Here is a 15,304-nt window from a genome sequence, read left to right as displayed (position 1 = left end):
AGGTTAGATAAATCTGTCGTGAGGCGGAGTTAGGCTTATCCCCAGAAACCATGGCGAGAAAGTCACTCCTTTCGGGCCTTCCTCGACCACTAATATTGTAATATTCTTCGCCCATCATAAACGCCGCTGCAGCCGCAGCTCTGAAATGCAAAATAGCCATACATATATTAGAGCAAAACATCACTTAACAACAACTAAAAAACTAAAAGAACGTAAACAAACAAACTAAAGAGGTTGTTCTCATCTAACCGTTGATTATCACTGTGCTGCTGCATCAGAAAATCAATGTACTTGTCATACGAAGACGGCGAGGTTCCACCAGCAGCAAGTTGTGAAGCAGCCACCATTCTTTGATGCTGAGCAGCCTTAAACCTCAAGAACTCTTCATGCTGTTCAAATCCATCAAACTTAGAGGGTGAACCAACAATAGCACCTGTATTAGCATCAATTGAATCCCCATGAACAAACTTGCAAGTGGCACCATTTTTACAAAACCCTCTTGCAAAGTAAAGACATGGCTTAAAACCAAATCCTAATCCACTTTCTTCACAGACAAAACTAGCATCATTTGCAGAATAACTCCTTCTATGAATATTATGAGTATTATCACCATTGTTACCAGAAATCCAATTCTGAGGCCCAAGATTCATTTCAAGACGTGGATCCACCAAATCCTCACCATTAGAGGGCTCATTAAGAAAAGGAAAATACTCATTGAGTTGTTGTTCATCAACAAAATCACAATCACCACCACCACCATTATTAATAACCCTTGGTGAGAAAGAAGAAGAACAAGAGCCACCAAGACCAACACCAACACCTTGAATGTTATTGTTGTCAAAAGACAGTAAAGGATTAAACTTTGGACTAATTGGGTTCTTTTGGAAAGAGGGTGGTGGCCAAACATTAGAAGAAGGTGAAGAAGGGTTTCTTGATTTTGTAAATGGGTTTGTAGAATTTGAAGTGATTCTTGAAATTGGGTTAAGAGGAGAAGGTGAAGAAGGTGTTGAGAGTGTCATACCCAAATGGGTCTTTACCCTAACAACAAGATTGTGAAGAACATGGTCAGGGCAACATGCTAAACGTACTAATTCATATTCTTCAAGATTCATCAAAATATAACCCATGATTTTTGATGCATTTTCAGGGTCAAAGTTTTTGACTTTAGAGAGAACCACATTTGTTGCTTCATATGAACCCATCAAAATCAAAAGCACAAAAAATACAAAGATGAAATTTTTTTCAACTCAAGTCACACTGATAATGAAATTGAAAAGGGTTTTAAATGATGGTGCCAGCGGTGGTGGAAAATATCTTGTTACAACAACATACCTTACCAGTAGCCGTAGGTTTTGCTGAAAAAAACAACACTCTCTTACTCTTACTCTTAACTCTCTCTCTCTATACTTCTGTTTCTCTCTCTGTAATCTCTCTCCTATCTTAGGAGCGTCAGAGCGGTAGATTTCTCAGATCCACACTACAAAGAATGGATGGATAATCGTCAACAACATAAGTAAAAAAAACAGCACAAACATAAACCTTTGTGGGTTTTTTGTTATTCACAATTTCTTATATATTCATAGGAAATGGTTTTTTTTTTTATTAAAGGAAATGAAATATTATACTCGTGGGCTAGTTATTATTATTTAAAAAAAATGAATTTTTATTATTTTATTATGGAAGGTTTACGAAAGTTGAAATGTTTTTAAAACTATTTAAGTGAAACTTTTTTTGTGCATATTGACATTAAATGAAATGTATAATATATATTAAAAAGGAAAAGAAAAAATTGCTGTCACATGAACATTTTTAACTTTATGCAACAAAAAGTACTGTTGCTATATGACAAGTGATTGGTTTATGATCCAGCAGTGATTTAGGATAAAAACAAACCTTTACCGACCCAAAATCCTTAAAATGCTATCACATTATGCACCTGAAAAACTCATCATAACTCAATTTTGTGTATGTTTTTCTTTTCTTTCTTTGGGTAGAATTATGGCTCACGTTTTAGCTACTTATGTCTTGGTTATGTAGATTTAATTATCCAATTATGTGTTGCTTGTATAGATTTAATTTGTATGTAATGTTGATGTAAAACTAACATATCTCTATATAAATATTTGTGACGATCTTGCCAAATAAAATTGTGACGATGTTGAAAAATATCGTAAAAAAATAGATTGTAGCATAATTTGATTTTAAATTGATACTTTTTGTATTTATTTTATTGGTTGAAATTGAAATTCACATGGTTGATGTCTAACAATTAATCTCTCTAGTATTAGTATGTACATTATTTTCCTTAATCATTATCATTAATCTCTCTAGTATTTATCAATTAATCACTCTAAATGTATCAAATTATAATTCTCTAAATTGTTATAAGTTGACAACAACATCTAAATTTAGATAAAATATATTGCTCTTTTTATTTTAGGAGATGTATTAATTAGTTGATGACTGCAACGTTGCATACATTAATGTAATTTATCACACATTAATGCTAAAGATAATCATGTTGAGGGTACACACATCTAAAGAGAGATGACAAAATATCCACACTTTGAATATTTGTTGGGATAATCTAGATTATAGTAATAAATAGTCAAATGTTGGATAGGGGTGGGAATCATAGTTACCTTCGAATATATCCACATTTTTTATATAATAATTTTTTTAAAAACAAAAATTAAGAGTAAAAAGGTATACAGATTTTTTATATCATTATTTTTGTTAAATAAATATAATATATAGGTTCACTACTTTGAACAACATAAATTTATTTTCTCTAATAAGGATCGACATATATTCATGGGTATCTAAACGAATCAAAATAATTTAGTTGACTTGGTTTGATTTTATAATTTTTGTTTTGCAAAATAAAAAAAATGTTGTCAAAAATTGATTAGCATGGTTCGCTTCACAACTTAAATAAAATATCAAACGTTCTACAGCACATATACTACATTCCACGAGTTTCCTCCTCTAGAGAAAGAGTTGTGGTAAATTGGTTAGCATTGCTCACACAGTGTTAACAAAGATTTTTGCTATATTTCGAGATTGCATGAGAGATGCATGCAAATGTCACATAATGTTATTGTGAGTAACATCTTTGAGTAGAGAGTTGTTCTTTAATATGAATCAAGACTTTTGTTATTTTTGGAGAATTCATGAGGTATGCACTCATGCACGGAATTGTTATAATATATGTTATTCTTAGCATGTGAGACTAAGACGAAGGTACGTGTAATTATTATAGAGTTATTTTGTAGGTATTTGCTTTAGAAATAGAGTTGTTCGTTCGTGCATGCAATTATTATACAATGATTTTGTTGATATATGCTTTGAACGTAGAGTTGTTCGTTAGCGGTCGTCAAATTACAATACTATTAATATAATTCGGTAAATATATTGTTTGTGAAAAGACACAACAAAAAGCAAAACAGAAGAGCAAAGAAAAACAAGGGAAAAACAATAAAATTAATACAATTCAAGTTTTCAAGTTCATTGGCATTAATTAGGTTATTATTTCTTTTGCTAAAAGGATACAACAAAAAAGAAAAATGAAATAGCAAAGAGAAAACTAGTTTTGCTGCAAGAAGATTGGTAAGACCAAGAGAATCAAGTGGTTGATGACAACTACCATGGAGAAGTCTAGCTTAGCAAGGAAATCGACACATTAGTCCTCTTCTTGCAAAGTATGTTCGTTGTAAGCCCTAACCAACACACCCTTGAATTTGATACAAAAGGTGAATGGAGCAAAGTGATGTCTATGAGTCTTTACTCCAAACTAAATTAAAACTATATTATATTATGAAAGCTTGGAATGCCTTTTACATACGACAATATATAATTATATACACTATATAATTATAAATTACAAACAAATGAAAACTCGGTTACATTACTGATTAGAATAACTTACTTTTTGCTTAAAAACAAATTACAAATTCAGTTCAAAGTTTAAACCTTTTTTCACACTATTTGCCCCACTTTCGAGGCTGAACAAGAAGAAAAAGATGAAACATAGTTCCCGGCATAAAAGCTGAAAAGGGATCGCGCCTTTGGCCCTCTTTTGTTAAAAAAAAACTGTAAAGGACATCACACGTCATCATCCATCCAACAGCTATCGAAAATTCTCAACCAAAATTTGATTTATTATTATTTTTTTGAACCAACCTGTTTTCACTATACGAAATTCAATCACCGAATAGATTTGGCAAAAAAGTAAACTTTCTAACTCTAAAAATTTAATGTTCAAATTAAGCCGGATAGATATAACTGGGTCGATGAATTTAGTGTATCAATGTAACCTTCTAAACTTGAGGAGTCAGTTAGATTAACCCGTTAAAAATCAGACTCGTTCTACCACCCTTAGATTTAGGGGTCACAGGCAAGATTGCAAACTAAACGACAAAAATCTTCCAAAGTTACCTACCACCCTTTGACACGTCACCCGTTACAAATACCTATGCACCGTAAATGCAGAGAGAAAAGGTTACTGACCATGTAATAAAAGTAAAACAATACATGGAGGGAAAGAAAAAGATATACGAGAAAAAATACATCATCCATTGAAAGAAAAAGTAACACGCTAATGCACTTTCATTCACGCTTACCACACACAAGATGCAATCCAAAAGAGATCCTACCTTCTTCAACACAATGCCATTACATATTAAAAAACAAAAACTAAACCAAACGCAATACTACAATGCAATAATTCATGTTAATACACCATAATAATAAACTAGGAGTTAATACCATTCAACAAATGATGTAAGATAAAGAATCCTCATCAACCCATATGCATTTTGCCTGACGGAAGCAGCACAAGTATAGGAAAAATATTCCACAACTGGACAAGCAGAAATCACACCGCTAATTTAAGGGTCCAAATAACTGACATCATGTATAATCAATACAGGTTCTTCTCAGTATCTTCTCCGAGGACTCCTGGAGCGCCGCTGAGGTGGTCTGCAAAATGTCAAAGTTCCAATCACTCAAATGCTAAACTCTAGAAAATTTATACGATAAAAGGCAAGAGCGTTTAAACTTAATCCCTAACTTTTTCACCCAGTTGAAAGACTGACCAGCTGTTTAAAGGGGATAATCTTAGCAAAAGCATTTTGCATATGTTTTAACACAACTGAAAGGGTTGAGTGGGGAGGGCTTATAATAAACAAGTCAAAAGTTGGCATCCATCGGGCACCGACACAGTATGGTACCATATATGGTTATATTCAATCACTTCTATTTTCTCAAATTATTACATGTGTCGTGTCCGATGTACGTGTCTACGTCTGTGCTTCAACACTAGTCAAGGATAATATAACATTTCTTCATTTATCCAGTCCATTTTAACATCCATTTTAATTTCTAATAACCCAAACAACAAAGCAGGTGATAATAAATTCTATAATATGATACTACACTTATGTGGTTTAAATATATCAGGACCATCGTACAAACCAACAAAGAAATCGAAGATGTAAACCATCACATTCAATGGTGGTTGAAAGCATGGATGGATGCAAGTAAAATACACTAGGGACAGCTGCCCCCACTACTTTGTTTAGAAACAATTGAACACTTACATATTTGCCCGAACTTAAAATTACATATTGTCCTAACTAGATTAGCTAATTTTAAAAAATATTGGTAGAAACTAAAACATTGTATATCTAATGATATATTTAGCACTTTCCTTTAAAAAATGGTATATTTACTACTAAAGTTAGCTTTGATTTTGTGTGTGACAACTACGGCGATTGAAAATAGTTTCTCAACAATGGATTTTTTTAAGATATCAAATGCCAGCCATATGAGAGATGAATTATTGAATGTTTGCTTGATTATGTACATAGAGAGAGATAATTTTAACAGTTTGAAAATAAAATAATCATACAAAAATTTCAAAATATGAAGAGCAATTATAATTTATAGATGTTGAGGTATTTTTAATTTTTAGGTATGAAGTTGTATAATTTTGTAATCTAAAATGTTTTGCTTAATTATAACGATGTCACTGTTTTGTCGCTTATTCATTGATGTATTTTTATATATAAAAATTTAGTATATGATCTTTGCCTTGACTAGTCAAAATTTCACGGAGTCCATCCCTGGTTGAAAGAAAGAAGGGTCTCGGGTGTTTTATGTCATAAAAAGATATCGCTCAAGCTAAAAGAACCATTTTATCGTACAGCCATAAGACCAAAAATGTTGTATGCGATGGAGTGTTGGGCTGTAAAAAACCAACACAAAATAAACTAAGAGCAACAAGGATGAGAATGTTGTGTTGGATATGGGGAAAGACTAGACATAGTCGGATTAGAGATAGACTTGATACTTGGTAGCAACCATAGAAAAAATGATTAAATCTCGACTTAGGTGGTTTGGAGATATGTAGATTCTGTAGTAAGGAGGATAGATTGGATAACTGTCAACCCCATAACTAGAGACAAAGGAAGAACAAGATAAACTATTAGCAAAACGGTTTAAAAGGATATAGAGGCCAATGACTTGGCTATAAAATATGAACTACGATAGCACATCATGGCGTGGTTTGGTCCATGTGGTCAACCTCACCTTGGGGATAAGACTCAGTTGTTGTAATAGGAAATACTAACTCAAATAAATGATGACGCGGTGTAAAATTCAAACCAACACAACATAAAACTTCATTTACAATTAATGTTGCGAAACAACGTGCTATCCTGTTGACACAGAAACATACCTTGCGTTCTTTCTTTTAACTGACTCGTTAATAGGTCCACTGCTGAAAGCCCAATCAACATAAATAGTTTGTGTAAGAAGCTCAGATCCATTCAAATTCTCTATTGCATTCCGAGCTTCCTCAGAACGCTCATATTCAATGAGCGCATAACCCTAAAATCAAAATGATTATCATTATAGAAATCAAAATCTTCATGTGATAGAGTGGCGGATACTATAATGAGCAGAAGTTGCTAAATAAAGTTACAGGTAATAGGAGGAGAACCAATATGCAGTTTCTGGACTGATTTTAAAACAACAATCAATGTTAGATGAACAAAATTACCTAGACAAGCATCAACCTTGTTTACAAAATTACAAGTAGCCTATAAAGAGAGGCTTACATTTTCTTAAAGATACAAAAAATGAACTGAAGTTGCTAAATAAAGTTACAGGTAAAAAGGGAGAACCGATCTCCGGTTTCTGAAACTGATATTAAAAAATAACAATCAATGTTATATAAATATGGAAAAATAGGTGGCAGAAAATACCTAGACAAGGATAAACCTTGTTTACAAAATTACATGTAGACCACAAAGAGACGCTTACCTTTTCTTGGTAAAGATGAGACGAAAGCAGTGGCATAGGCAAACAAGAGTATGATACATCATCATAAAAGTAAAAAAACACACAAAAGAAACACAAACCTACACACAGTAACTAGTTAGGAAGGATTGTATCTTTCTTCCACTACATCCTTTAAAAATCAAGACTGAGTTGATTTATACTTACAGCAACATCAATTTGAAAAAAATATTATAATGGAATGCAGTTGGACTTCGATCATCATTACATAAAATTAATATTAATGAGAAGCAAATCAACAACCATTTATTCTCACAAAGTAACAGCTTAGGGCCAATAACTAAATGTGAGCAGCAAAGCAGAATTCATGCCATGACTAAGTCATGGAATACAAAATTGAGTCCAAGTTTCGTTTAAGGGTCAAATCAATTGGGAGAACCCAAGTTCCATCCCTGACTGGAAGTATCCTTTGCTAGGCTTTACTAACCTCTCAGCCAAACTTCGGATTACAATATCCTCTTTCCCGTGGGAACCAAACCGTTATTAATACACACAAAAAGGTGAAATGATAGCATCAAAAGTGGAATCAGCAATACAAGGCATAAACAATGGAAAAAATAGCACAATGTAGATCAAATATTCCCATCTATCCCTTAGACTAACATCAGTCCCTCCATATTTATCAACAAAGTCCTACTTCAAAACTCATTTTATCACCTGTTTATGACAACATAGTATCATGAAACTATGTAATTATAATACGAATAAGTTAGAATAAACAAGAGTATGTGTAACAGAAATGAAACAGTAAGTAAAAAAGGTAAAGAGCATCAAAGACATACTTTGACAAAACCAGTACGACGATCAAGATTCAAGTGAAGGTTCTTAATCTCTCCATATTCACCAAATGCGTTTTGCAAATCATCATCTTGAGCTTCCTCGTGCACGCCAGTCACCAAAATAATCCATCCTTCAATGGCTACATCAGCAACAACAACATTTAATAGCTATGAAGCACAGATATTGACACAGACATCAGACACCACACCACACTGACATTAATATTTAAGAAAATGAACTAATTGAATGTAATCAAGGTTAACCTAAAATCAAAACCATAATCGGAAAAAATAGAGGCAATTGAATTTGAAAATACTAACATCTTTGAGGACCAGGTCCACCCTCGGCAGTGAGAGTATCAAAATCGGAACCAGTGAGGCGAGAGTTACGGTTAGCGGCGGAATCAGAATCTTGACGGAAACCACGACCTTTAGTTTTCTTAGGAACGGAGAGAGTTGAAGAGGCGGTAATAGCGGATTTGAGCTTAGGGTGAGGAGGAGAAGCTTCGGCGTCAGGAGCACCTTCTTCGTCCATCAAGTCATCGTCCTCCGGCTCGAAATCCAAAGCTTCTCCGTCGGCGGCGGTTCCTTGCATCTTCGCTGAAAACACAAACGACGAAGCAATACTAGGTTAGGATATAGGTTAGGTGGTTGTGTTATGGTTTGTTTCTCTGAAAATTGAAGGGTGCGTTACGAACCTGGTGATAAGTGAGTAAGGTGATCGAAGAGTGAGAGAGGGTCGGAATTAGGGTCGGAATGGCCGCAGGAAGACTCCGGAGGCTGGTTCACCTAGGGTTCCAATTCCAATTCGTTTGAATTACAACCGGTAATAATAAAGATTAAAAATAATAATTGAAAATATTCTGCACTTCAAAAATATTTTGGAAAATGTTCAAAAATGTTTGAGTTATATAGCAATTCATATATTTTTTTTTATATAAAGGAAAATTATAAAGAAAATTTAATGGACGGAATGTGCAGAAAATACATTTTAATATAATTATCGTTAAGAAGAAGTAGTAAATTGGTAGGAAGAGTAAATAAGTGATCGATATAATAAGTATAATTAATTTCACAATCATATTTAAAGTTACTAGATAAATAATTATCACATGTTGATAATATAAATATTTTTATATATTTATAAATAAGTATAATTATCACAAATAATTTATACAAATACCATATTTTGGTTTAAAATGGAAAATATAATCTAATGTGTTTTTCACATGCATATTAAACTCTCAAAATATTGATACAAATAAAATTATTAGTGAGTTACTCATTTGGAATATTAATACAAATTAAATTATTTGTGTTAGTTTTTTTATTTTGTCTCCATAATAGAATTGTATATCCAGTATTATTTGTAAAGTTTAACTCAAATTAAACAATATTGTTATTCTGATCACATAATTCATAATTATGTGCAAATTTTTCTACAATTCCATTTAGAGACAAAATGAAAATTGAATATGAAATACTAATAAAAAGAATATATCATTTTAGTATATTTTCTATACATAACTCATAATTAACATAATAAAAAAAAATATCACCTTCATCTTTAAATAAAGAGTTTGGTTCATCAAACTACATTAAGAAATTTGACACACACATGAAATTTATTAATAATTGATATTGTTTTTATAATTTTTTTTAAATAATTAATTAATGTTTTCATTAAAATATTTATTATTTGTCGCAAAAAAATCTTAATTAATTAATAATATATTAGTAAATAAATAATTGATAAAGTTAAAAATTCAAATAAAATCTTATAAAAAAGAGACATAATACTTACAAAATAATTTTATATTTAAAAACAAAGATAATAATTAATATATTAATGGGTAAAAAAAAAACATAACTGCAACTGAAAAAAAAAGTTGATCATATTAGTTGTAAGGAATTTTAAATATTAATAAAGTGACATCAATAAGTTTCATCAAAAATTGTGACAGTGGTAAAAATGATATAGATTAGTTGTAATATAAGAAATCATAAGATGACTCTAATGAAAAGTTAGAAATTTTGTAAATTTATAGTTTCAACAAAATAGATCATATCTTTAAGAATTGAAAAGAAACATAAATTGGTTGTGATCCATTTACATTATATTTAAGATTTTTCACATAAAATACATATTTGAGTTTCATTTATATAGACTAATAGTTTAAACTTTTATACACTAGCATCTAATTAAAATATATCATAATACTTTTTGATATATACTTTAATTAAAAATATCCTCTTTTTCAATTTAACATGGAATAAATTTTAAATATACATGTTTTTACTTACCTATAAATATTGTATCTTTGAATATTGAATTTATTTTTTTAATAGTATAACACTTATCGAAATCTAAAGATGCTCCAAACTTATTACGTAGGCAACTATTCGTAGTAGTTGGTGTGAGATATAAGAATACACTTATTTGAAAAAAATGAAGTATGTTGATTGATAAATCATAATTTAATATCCTCTTAAAAGTATTTTTAAGTCATTTACTAAGGGGTCGGTTCATTTTGTAAAAATATTCGTTGTGGCCTTTTTTTTTTTCTTTCATTTTTTTATTTTTTAATTTAAAAAAATGATTTAGAGTCAATTTTTAATTTGAAATCATTTCTTTATATTGTTTATCTCTCTCTTTCTTATTTTTTATTTTTTATTTATCTAAATAAGTAATTTCACATTTATTTAGTTTTTTTTATTTTTTTTTATTTCGTCATCTTATTATTTTAATTTTTCGTCTTATTGTAGTGTGTATTTGATTTCATATTGACATAAATACTTTAATCTAATACAAATTAAATAAATAGTTTTAACATATTCGACGTTGCAGATTTGAAGGTATGAATATTTCATATATATCACATTTTTTTATATATGTATGTTTTATCATATTTATAAATATTTTATCGTTTTATACTATTAACATAATCTTGTAAGTTTATTTGTAGTTTCGGCATTTTCGTTTTTAACAATTTTTTATTATATTATTGATCTATATAATTTTTATCAATTTAAATAAATATGCAGTTTTTTTAGTCAAAATAAACTATAAACTAATATAAACTTTTCCCAAAGCATAATTACAAAGAATGTAAAGAATTTATATTGTAACTTTTCTGTAAGCAAAACAAGTGAACAACAAAGAACTCCAACAATGATCATATTATACATTTGCATCAATAATTGTTAACCATCTATGATACATATCTGATTCTTTTAAGTTGAAACTCTTGAGTTTCTTTTGCTTAATCAGTTTACATTGAACACCCTTTTATATAAAGGGCAGTAGAATGCATGCCAAATGAGAGTTCTGCATCAGAAAAACACTTCAAAATTTCCTTATTGATTAGCCTTCTTGACACTCCGAAAAACATCTTGCATTAAACGTTCATGTTCTTTGAGCATGTCATCAATATTGCCACCTGGAGGCATCAATGGTCCAGAACAATGAATTCTATTTTTCTTTGGCTTGTACCCCTACAAAATTAAATTTGTCATAAGAAAAATAAAGTATACCATATAAAAACACTAGAAATGACACATAGTTAAGAGAAAGTTGTTATTTACCATCCCAGTTTCTTGGCCTGACATGCCTTGTTCTTGTTCTTGTTCCTTTTTAATAAAAATGTTAGCGGAATCAATTGTTGCTTGATTCAAATTAGACCTTTGTGTCCTTAACTCTGGAATATTCTTCCAAGATGATTCTGGCCTCTTACTCAAAGAGGATGGTCCTGTTGTAGAATGTGTATAGCCATTATGCATAGATATTCTGCTAGGTTCGCACTTGTGGTTAGTCTCATCGTCTTCTTGGAATTCATATTTAAAACGAGACGTTCTAATATTTGACTTTCCCTGTCAATGTTAAAATAGAATTATGGCTTGTCAAAATGAATACACGTTTTAGAAAATGAAAACACAAAATGTTTCCACAAAGTAAACGAGACCTAAATAATAATCATGCATGTTTCTTAAAATATGTACCCGCAAAGACATATCTCCTGGAGCATTATACTCTGGTGTTTCCAATGCTTTGGTATTTCCAGCTCCCCTTAAAACAGTTACCGGCCCACGTCCTTGAATAGCTTCAGTATTTTTTCTGATATAAACAAAAACAAAGTTTCATGAATGTGCATGACACCTTTAACTACATCATTAAATGCAAGAAAACAATCATATTTAGAGAATCCTTTATGATGTAGAGTTGAATCAAATTTATATTTTAAACTCTATTAGTGTATGCTTAATATTGTGGTTATATGCAAAACAAAAACTAGAATATCTTATTAAGTCTATCAATGTCTTTAATATCTATGAAATTAAAATTTAAAATACCTTATCGATTCTTTATCTCGACGCTTGACATCAAACTCCTTGCTTGGTGGAAACTTTGGCATACTTGAAGGATCACAAGGTAGAGGATCTGTAGTGAAGAACTGCAAAATATCCAATGTGAACAATAACAAGGTAAGTAGGATATTCAGAACAATTATAACAGTTTATAATTTGAATTTTATAAAAAGTTACCTCACTCTTAAGTGCAGAAGTTGCAGATCCTCGTTCTGCAGGTTCCATTGAAAGTAGTTTATCAACAAGTGTCAATGCAGAAGAAGGGAAATTTTTAAATGTATCTGTGACTTGTCTTTTGTAAGAATTTTGTGGTTTATAACTTGTTGCATACGGAAGTTTTGTTCTCTGCCAATAGTCTTCAGATGGAGAACCACAAAGCTTAAAAATCTTGTGCATTTGTTCCACCTGCAGAAATAAAAAGTTACTGTCAAAATCACATTACAATTTGAGTAACCAAATTATAAGTTAATTGAGATGAATTATAAATACCTCTGTCCTTCCAGGCATGATAGGCTTACCCACCAACAATTCTGCTATAATGCAACCAACACTCCACAAGTCAATTGCGACGCCATAGTCAGTAGCACCTAGCAAAAGTTCAGGTGCCCTGTACCATAGAGTCACAACGCGACTTGTCAACGGCAACTTGCTATTAGGTTCATAAACCGTTGCAAGACCAAAATCTCCAATCTTAAGATTTCCATTGTTGTCGATTAGAAGGTTAGAACCCTTTATATCGCGGTGCAACACACCCTTACTATGACAGTGTTCAAGCCCACAAAGTAGTTGTTTCATGTAACATTTAATCTGCAAACCACATTTATAAGCAATTCCACCCATTAGTCTACAACCTCTTACCAATTAAGATCTTATATTATATCAATGTGTATATATACCTGTGGTTCAGTGAACTTAACACCAGGTCTAGCTGCTAGTCCTGCAAGGTCATGCTCCATGTATTCAAAAATAAGGTACAAACTGCTGGAAGTTCTAGATGTCACAAGACCTTCAAGTTTGAGGATATTAGGATGGTCAAGTTGACGCATAATATAAATTTCCCTTGCCATGAAACGGACACTTTCCGCGTCTCCGCTTGAAAATCGAACTTTCTTCAAAGCGACATATTTACCAGTTTCAAGATCAAGAGCTTTATGCACACTACTATATGCCCCTTGTCCAATCTGCATATACAAAAATATTCACCTGAATGTAAAACAATTACTTAAACAAGTTATAAGTCATTAATTACATGAAAATTAGCGATGCTTAGCGTCGGTCCTCAGAAGTAAAACCTCACATTTCTCTTTGTTTTAGTGCCTGGCATAGTAATCTGATCGGTGCCATTTTGACAAAAACAAGAGAAAATATACATGCATACCTAAAAACTCAATTTAAATTTGTTTCTTTAGCAAATCAACACCGATCAAGTTACTATCTTAGTCTTGAGGGCGAAAAGACTGTAAGCTTCTACTTCTAGAAGACATCATCGGTCATCATTGGTATTTTTAACTATTTTCAAGTATCTGTCTACAATGGACTACCTATCATCCGCGCTGGAACTTTCAACCAATTTAAATTAAACATTTTGAAACAAAAGACAAATTATATTATTAGAACTAACTTGGTGTAATTTTTCAAAAGAGTCTGCCCTTCGAGGAACCCACCCTTTGATAGCTTCTCCTGCAACTGAAGACAACCAAAATGGCCATCCAGCATCAATGTGATGTTCTGCAGCAAAATTTTGCACACTAAGTATTCTACTCATTAGTGGCTTTCTTTCACCTATACCAGAACTCATTGTCATACATCTTTGATGTTGGCTTTTTGTGACATCTAACTGAATGTTTTTTTCTTCACCTCTTTGAAACACTTGTGAGGTTGCTTTTTCCAAACGAGGCACTGAATTATAATCATTCATGCTAATGCCATTTACACCTCCATTCAAATGTGTAGGAGCAACTAATTGCACTGAAGACTTATTCAACTCTATTTCTTTCTCATATTCTTCAACTTTGTCTTTGTTTGAGTCTTTTGAGCATATGCACCCCATATTAGTTGATTTGTTGTTATATATAATTAATAACTATGCAACAATATTTGGTCAGACTTTGCTTATTTTCCGACCGAACTTCTGATTATCAAGGGTTCCTTTCCCTTGAGAATCAGAGGGTTTATAAAAAAAAGAAAGTTAGTATAGTTGTATTTTTCTTGGGAACCCAGAAGCTCCCACTCTTCTATTTCCTATGATCAAGTAGCCATTTACCGTGAAGACTTGTATGAGGTGCCCTTTATTGAGGGCAAATGTACATGTCAATGAAAAATCCACCTTACAAGATCAATGTTGCAACAATATATATATAATGTCAATGTGACATATCACCCACACAACAATCCAAAAAATGGAGAATATGGATTTGGAAAATATATGATCAAAGAAGGACAATGAAGGAAGATGGTATACACCTTAAAAAGGTTGATAATTCAATTGAAATTGTAGATGAATGAAAAATTAATTACTATTGACCTTTGAGAAATTGGGAAGGGTGAAAAGGTTTGATAAGAATGTCTACAATGAGCACAAAAAGTCACAACAACAACAATGTACAAGTTTTTTCTTCTTTTTGGTTTGAATCAAAGGTAAAATAAACTAATTATATATTTTTTTTAAATTGATTGTTGAATCTTTGATAGAAGGCAAGGAGGAAGGAGCTAGGGACATAAATGGAAATTTTATTAAAAAAATGAAAAACAAATTATTTGATTATAATGCAATTTTGAAGAATGGTTGGAGAGAGGGA

At 31.6% G+C, this 15,304-nt stretch overlaps 3 protein-coding genes across 3 annotated transcripts in view; all 3 read right to left on the bottom strand.

Annotated features, from left to right (window-relative positions):
* The window catches only part of LOC101500171 (zinc finger CCCH domain-containing protein 55), a 5,158-nt gene extending 3,607 nt beyond the window's left edge, over positions 1-1,551 (bottom strand). Inside the window, exons 1-2 of the mRNA XM_073364479.1 lie at positions 250-1,551; positions 3-140 (exon numbers count right to left, since the gene is read on the bottom strand). Coding sequence (XP_073220580.1) covers positions 3-140; positions 250-1,202 — 1,091 coding nt within the window. The 5' untranslated portion in view covers positions 1,203-1,551. The remainder of the gene's footprint in view (positions 1-2; positions 141-249) is intronic.
* A 3,003-nt stretch (positions 1,552-4,554) lies between these two features.
* On the bottom strand, positions 4,555-9,045 carry LOC101499840 (RNA-binding protein Y14). Its single transcript, XM_004511443.3, has 5 exons — positions 8,840-9,045; positions 8,463-8,741; positions 8,145-8,281; positions 6,740-6,891; positions 4,555-4,980 (listed from the first exon to the last, which is right to left on the bottom strand). Exons 2-5 carry the CDS (start codon positions 8,734-8,736, stop codon positions 4,938-4,940), a joined length of 606 nt encoding a protein of 201 aa, XP_004511500.1. The 5' UTR covers positions 8,737-8,741; positions 8,840-9,045; the 3' UTR covers positions 4,555-4,937.
* A 2,236-nt stretch (positions 9,046-11,281) lies between these two features.
* On the bottom strand, positions 11,282-15,098 carry LOC101499542 (probable serine/threonine-protein kinase At1g09600). The gene is made up of 8 exons (XM_004511442.4): positions 14,128-15,098; positions 13,403-13,687; positions 12,996-13,313; positions 12,684-12,911; positions 12,492-12,592; positions 12,141-12,255; positions 11,727-12,011; positions 11,282-11,636 (listed from the first exon to the last, which is right to left on the bottom strand). The coding sequence occupies exons 1-8, from the start codon at positions 14,554-14,556 to the stop codon at positions 11,499-11,501; spliced, it is 1,899 nt and encodes a 632-aa protein (XP_004511499.1). The 5' UTR covers positions 14,557-15,098; the 3' UTR covers positions 11,282-11,498.
* Between the last annotated feature and the right edge of the window lie 206 nt (positions 15,099-15,304).

This window comes from Cicer arietinum, chromosome 8 (assembly GCF_000331145.2).
Source record: "Cicer arietinum cultivar CDC Frontier isolate Library 1 chromosome 8, Cicar.CDCFrontier_v2.0, whole genome shotgun sequence".
Lineage (NCBI taxonomy): Eukaryota > Viridiplantae > Streptophyta > Magnoliopsida > Fabales > Fabaceae > Cicer > Cicer arietinum.
Note: the sequence above shows the minus strand (reverse complement) of the source record. Positions and strands in the feature narration are given on the sequence as shown.

What these genes read in the sequence shown, in the direction of transcription:
- LOC101499840 (XM_004511443.3), bottom strand. Translation starts at nt 8,736, where the DNA reads ATGCAAGGAACCGCCGCCGACGGAGAAGCTTTGGATTTCGAGCCGGAG. An exon ending in TGGACCTGGTCCTCAAAGAT is followed by an intron (nt 8,282 to 8,462) that starts GTTAGTATTTTC and finishes TTGCTGATGTAG; the next exon opens with CCATTGAAGGATGGATTATT. An exon ending in GTTAAAAGAAAGAACGCAAG is followed by an intron (nt 4,981 to 6,739) that starts GTATGTTTCTGT and finishes GACATTTTGCAG; the next exon opens with ACCACCTCAGCGGCGCTCCA.
- LOC101499542 (XM_004511442.4), bottom strand. Translation starts at nt 14,556, where the DNA reads ATGGGGTGCATATGCTCAAAAGACTCAAACAAAGACAAAGTTGAAGAA. An exon ending in CTTCTGCACTTAAGAGTGAG is followed by an intron (nt 12,593 to 12,683) that starts GTAACTTTTTAT and finishes GATATTTTGCAG; the next exon opens with TTCTTCACTACAGATCCTCT. An exon ending in CAGGCCAAGAAACTGGGATG is followed by an intron (nt 11,637 to 11,726) that starts GTAAATAACAAC and finishes TTAATTTTGTAG; the next exon opens with GGGTACAAGCCAAAGAAAAA.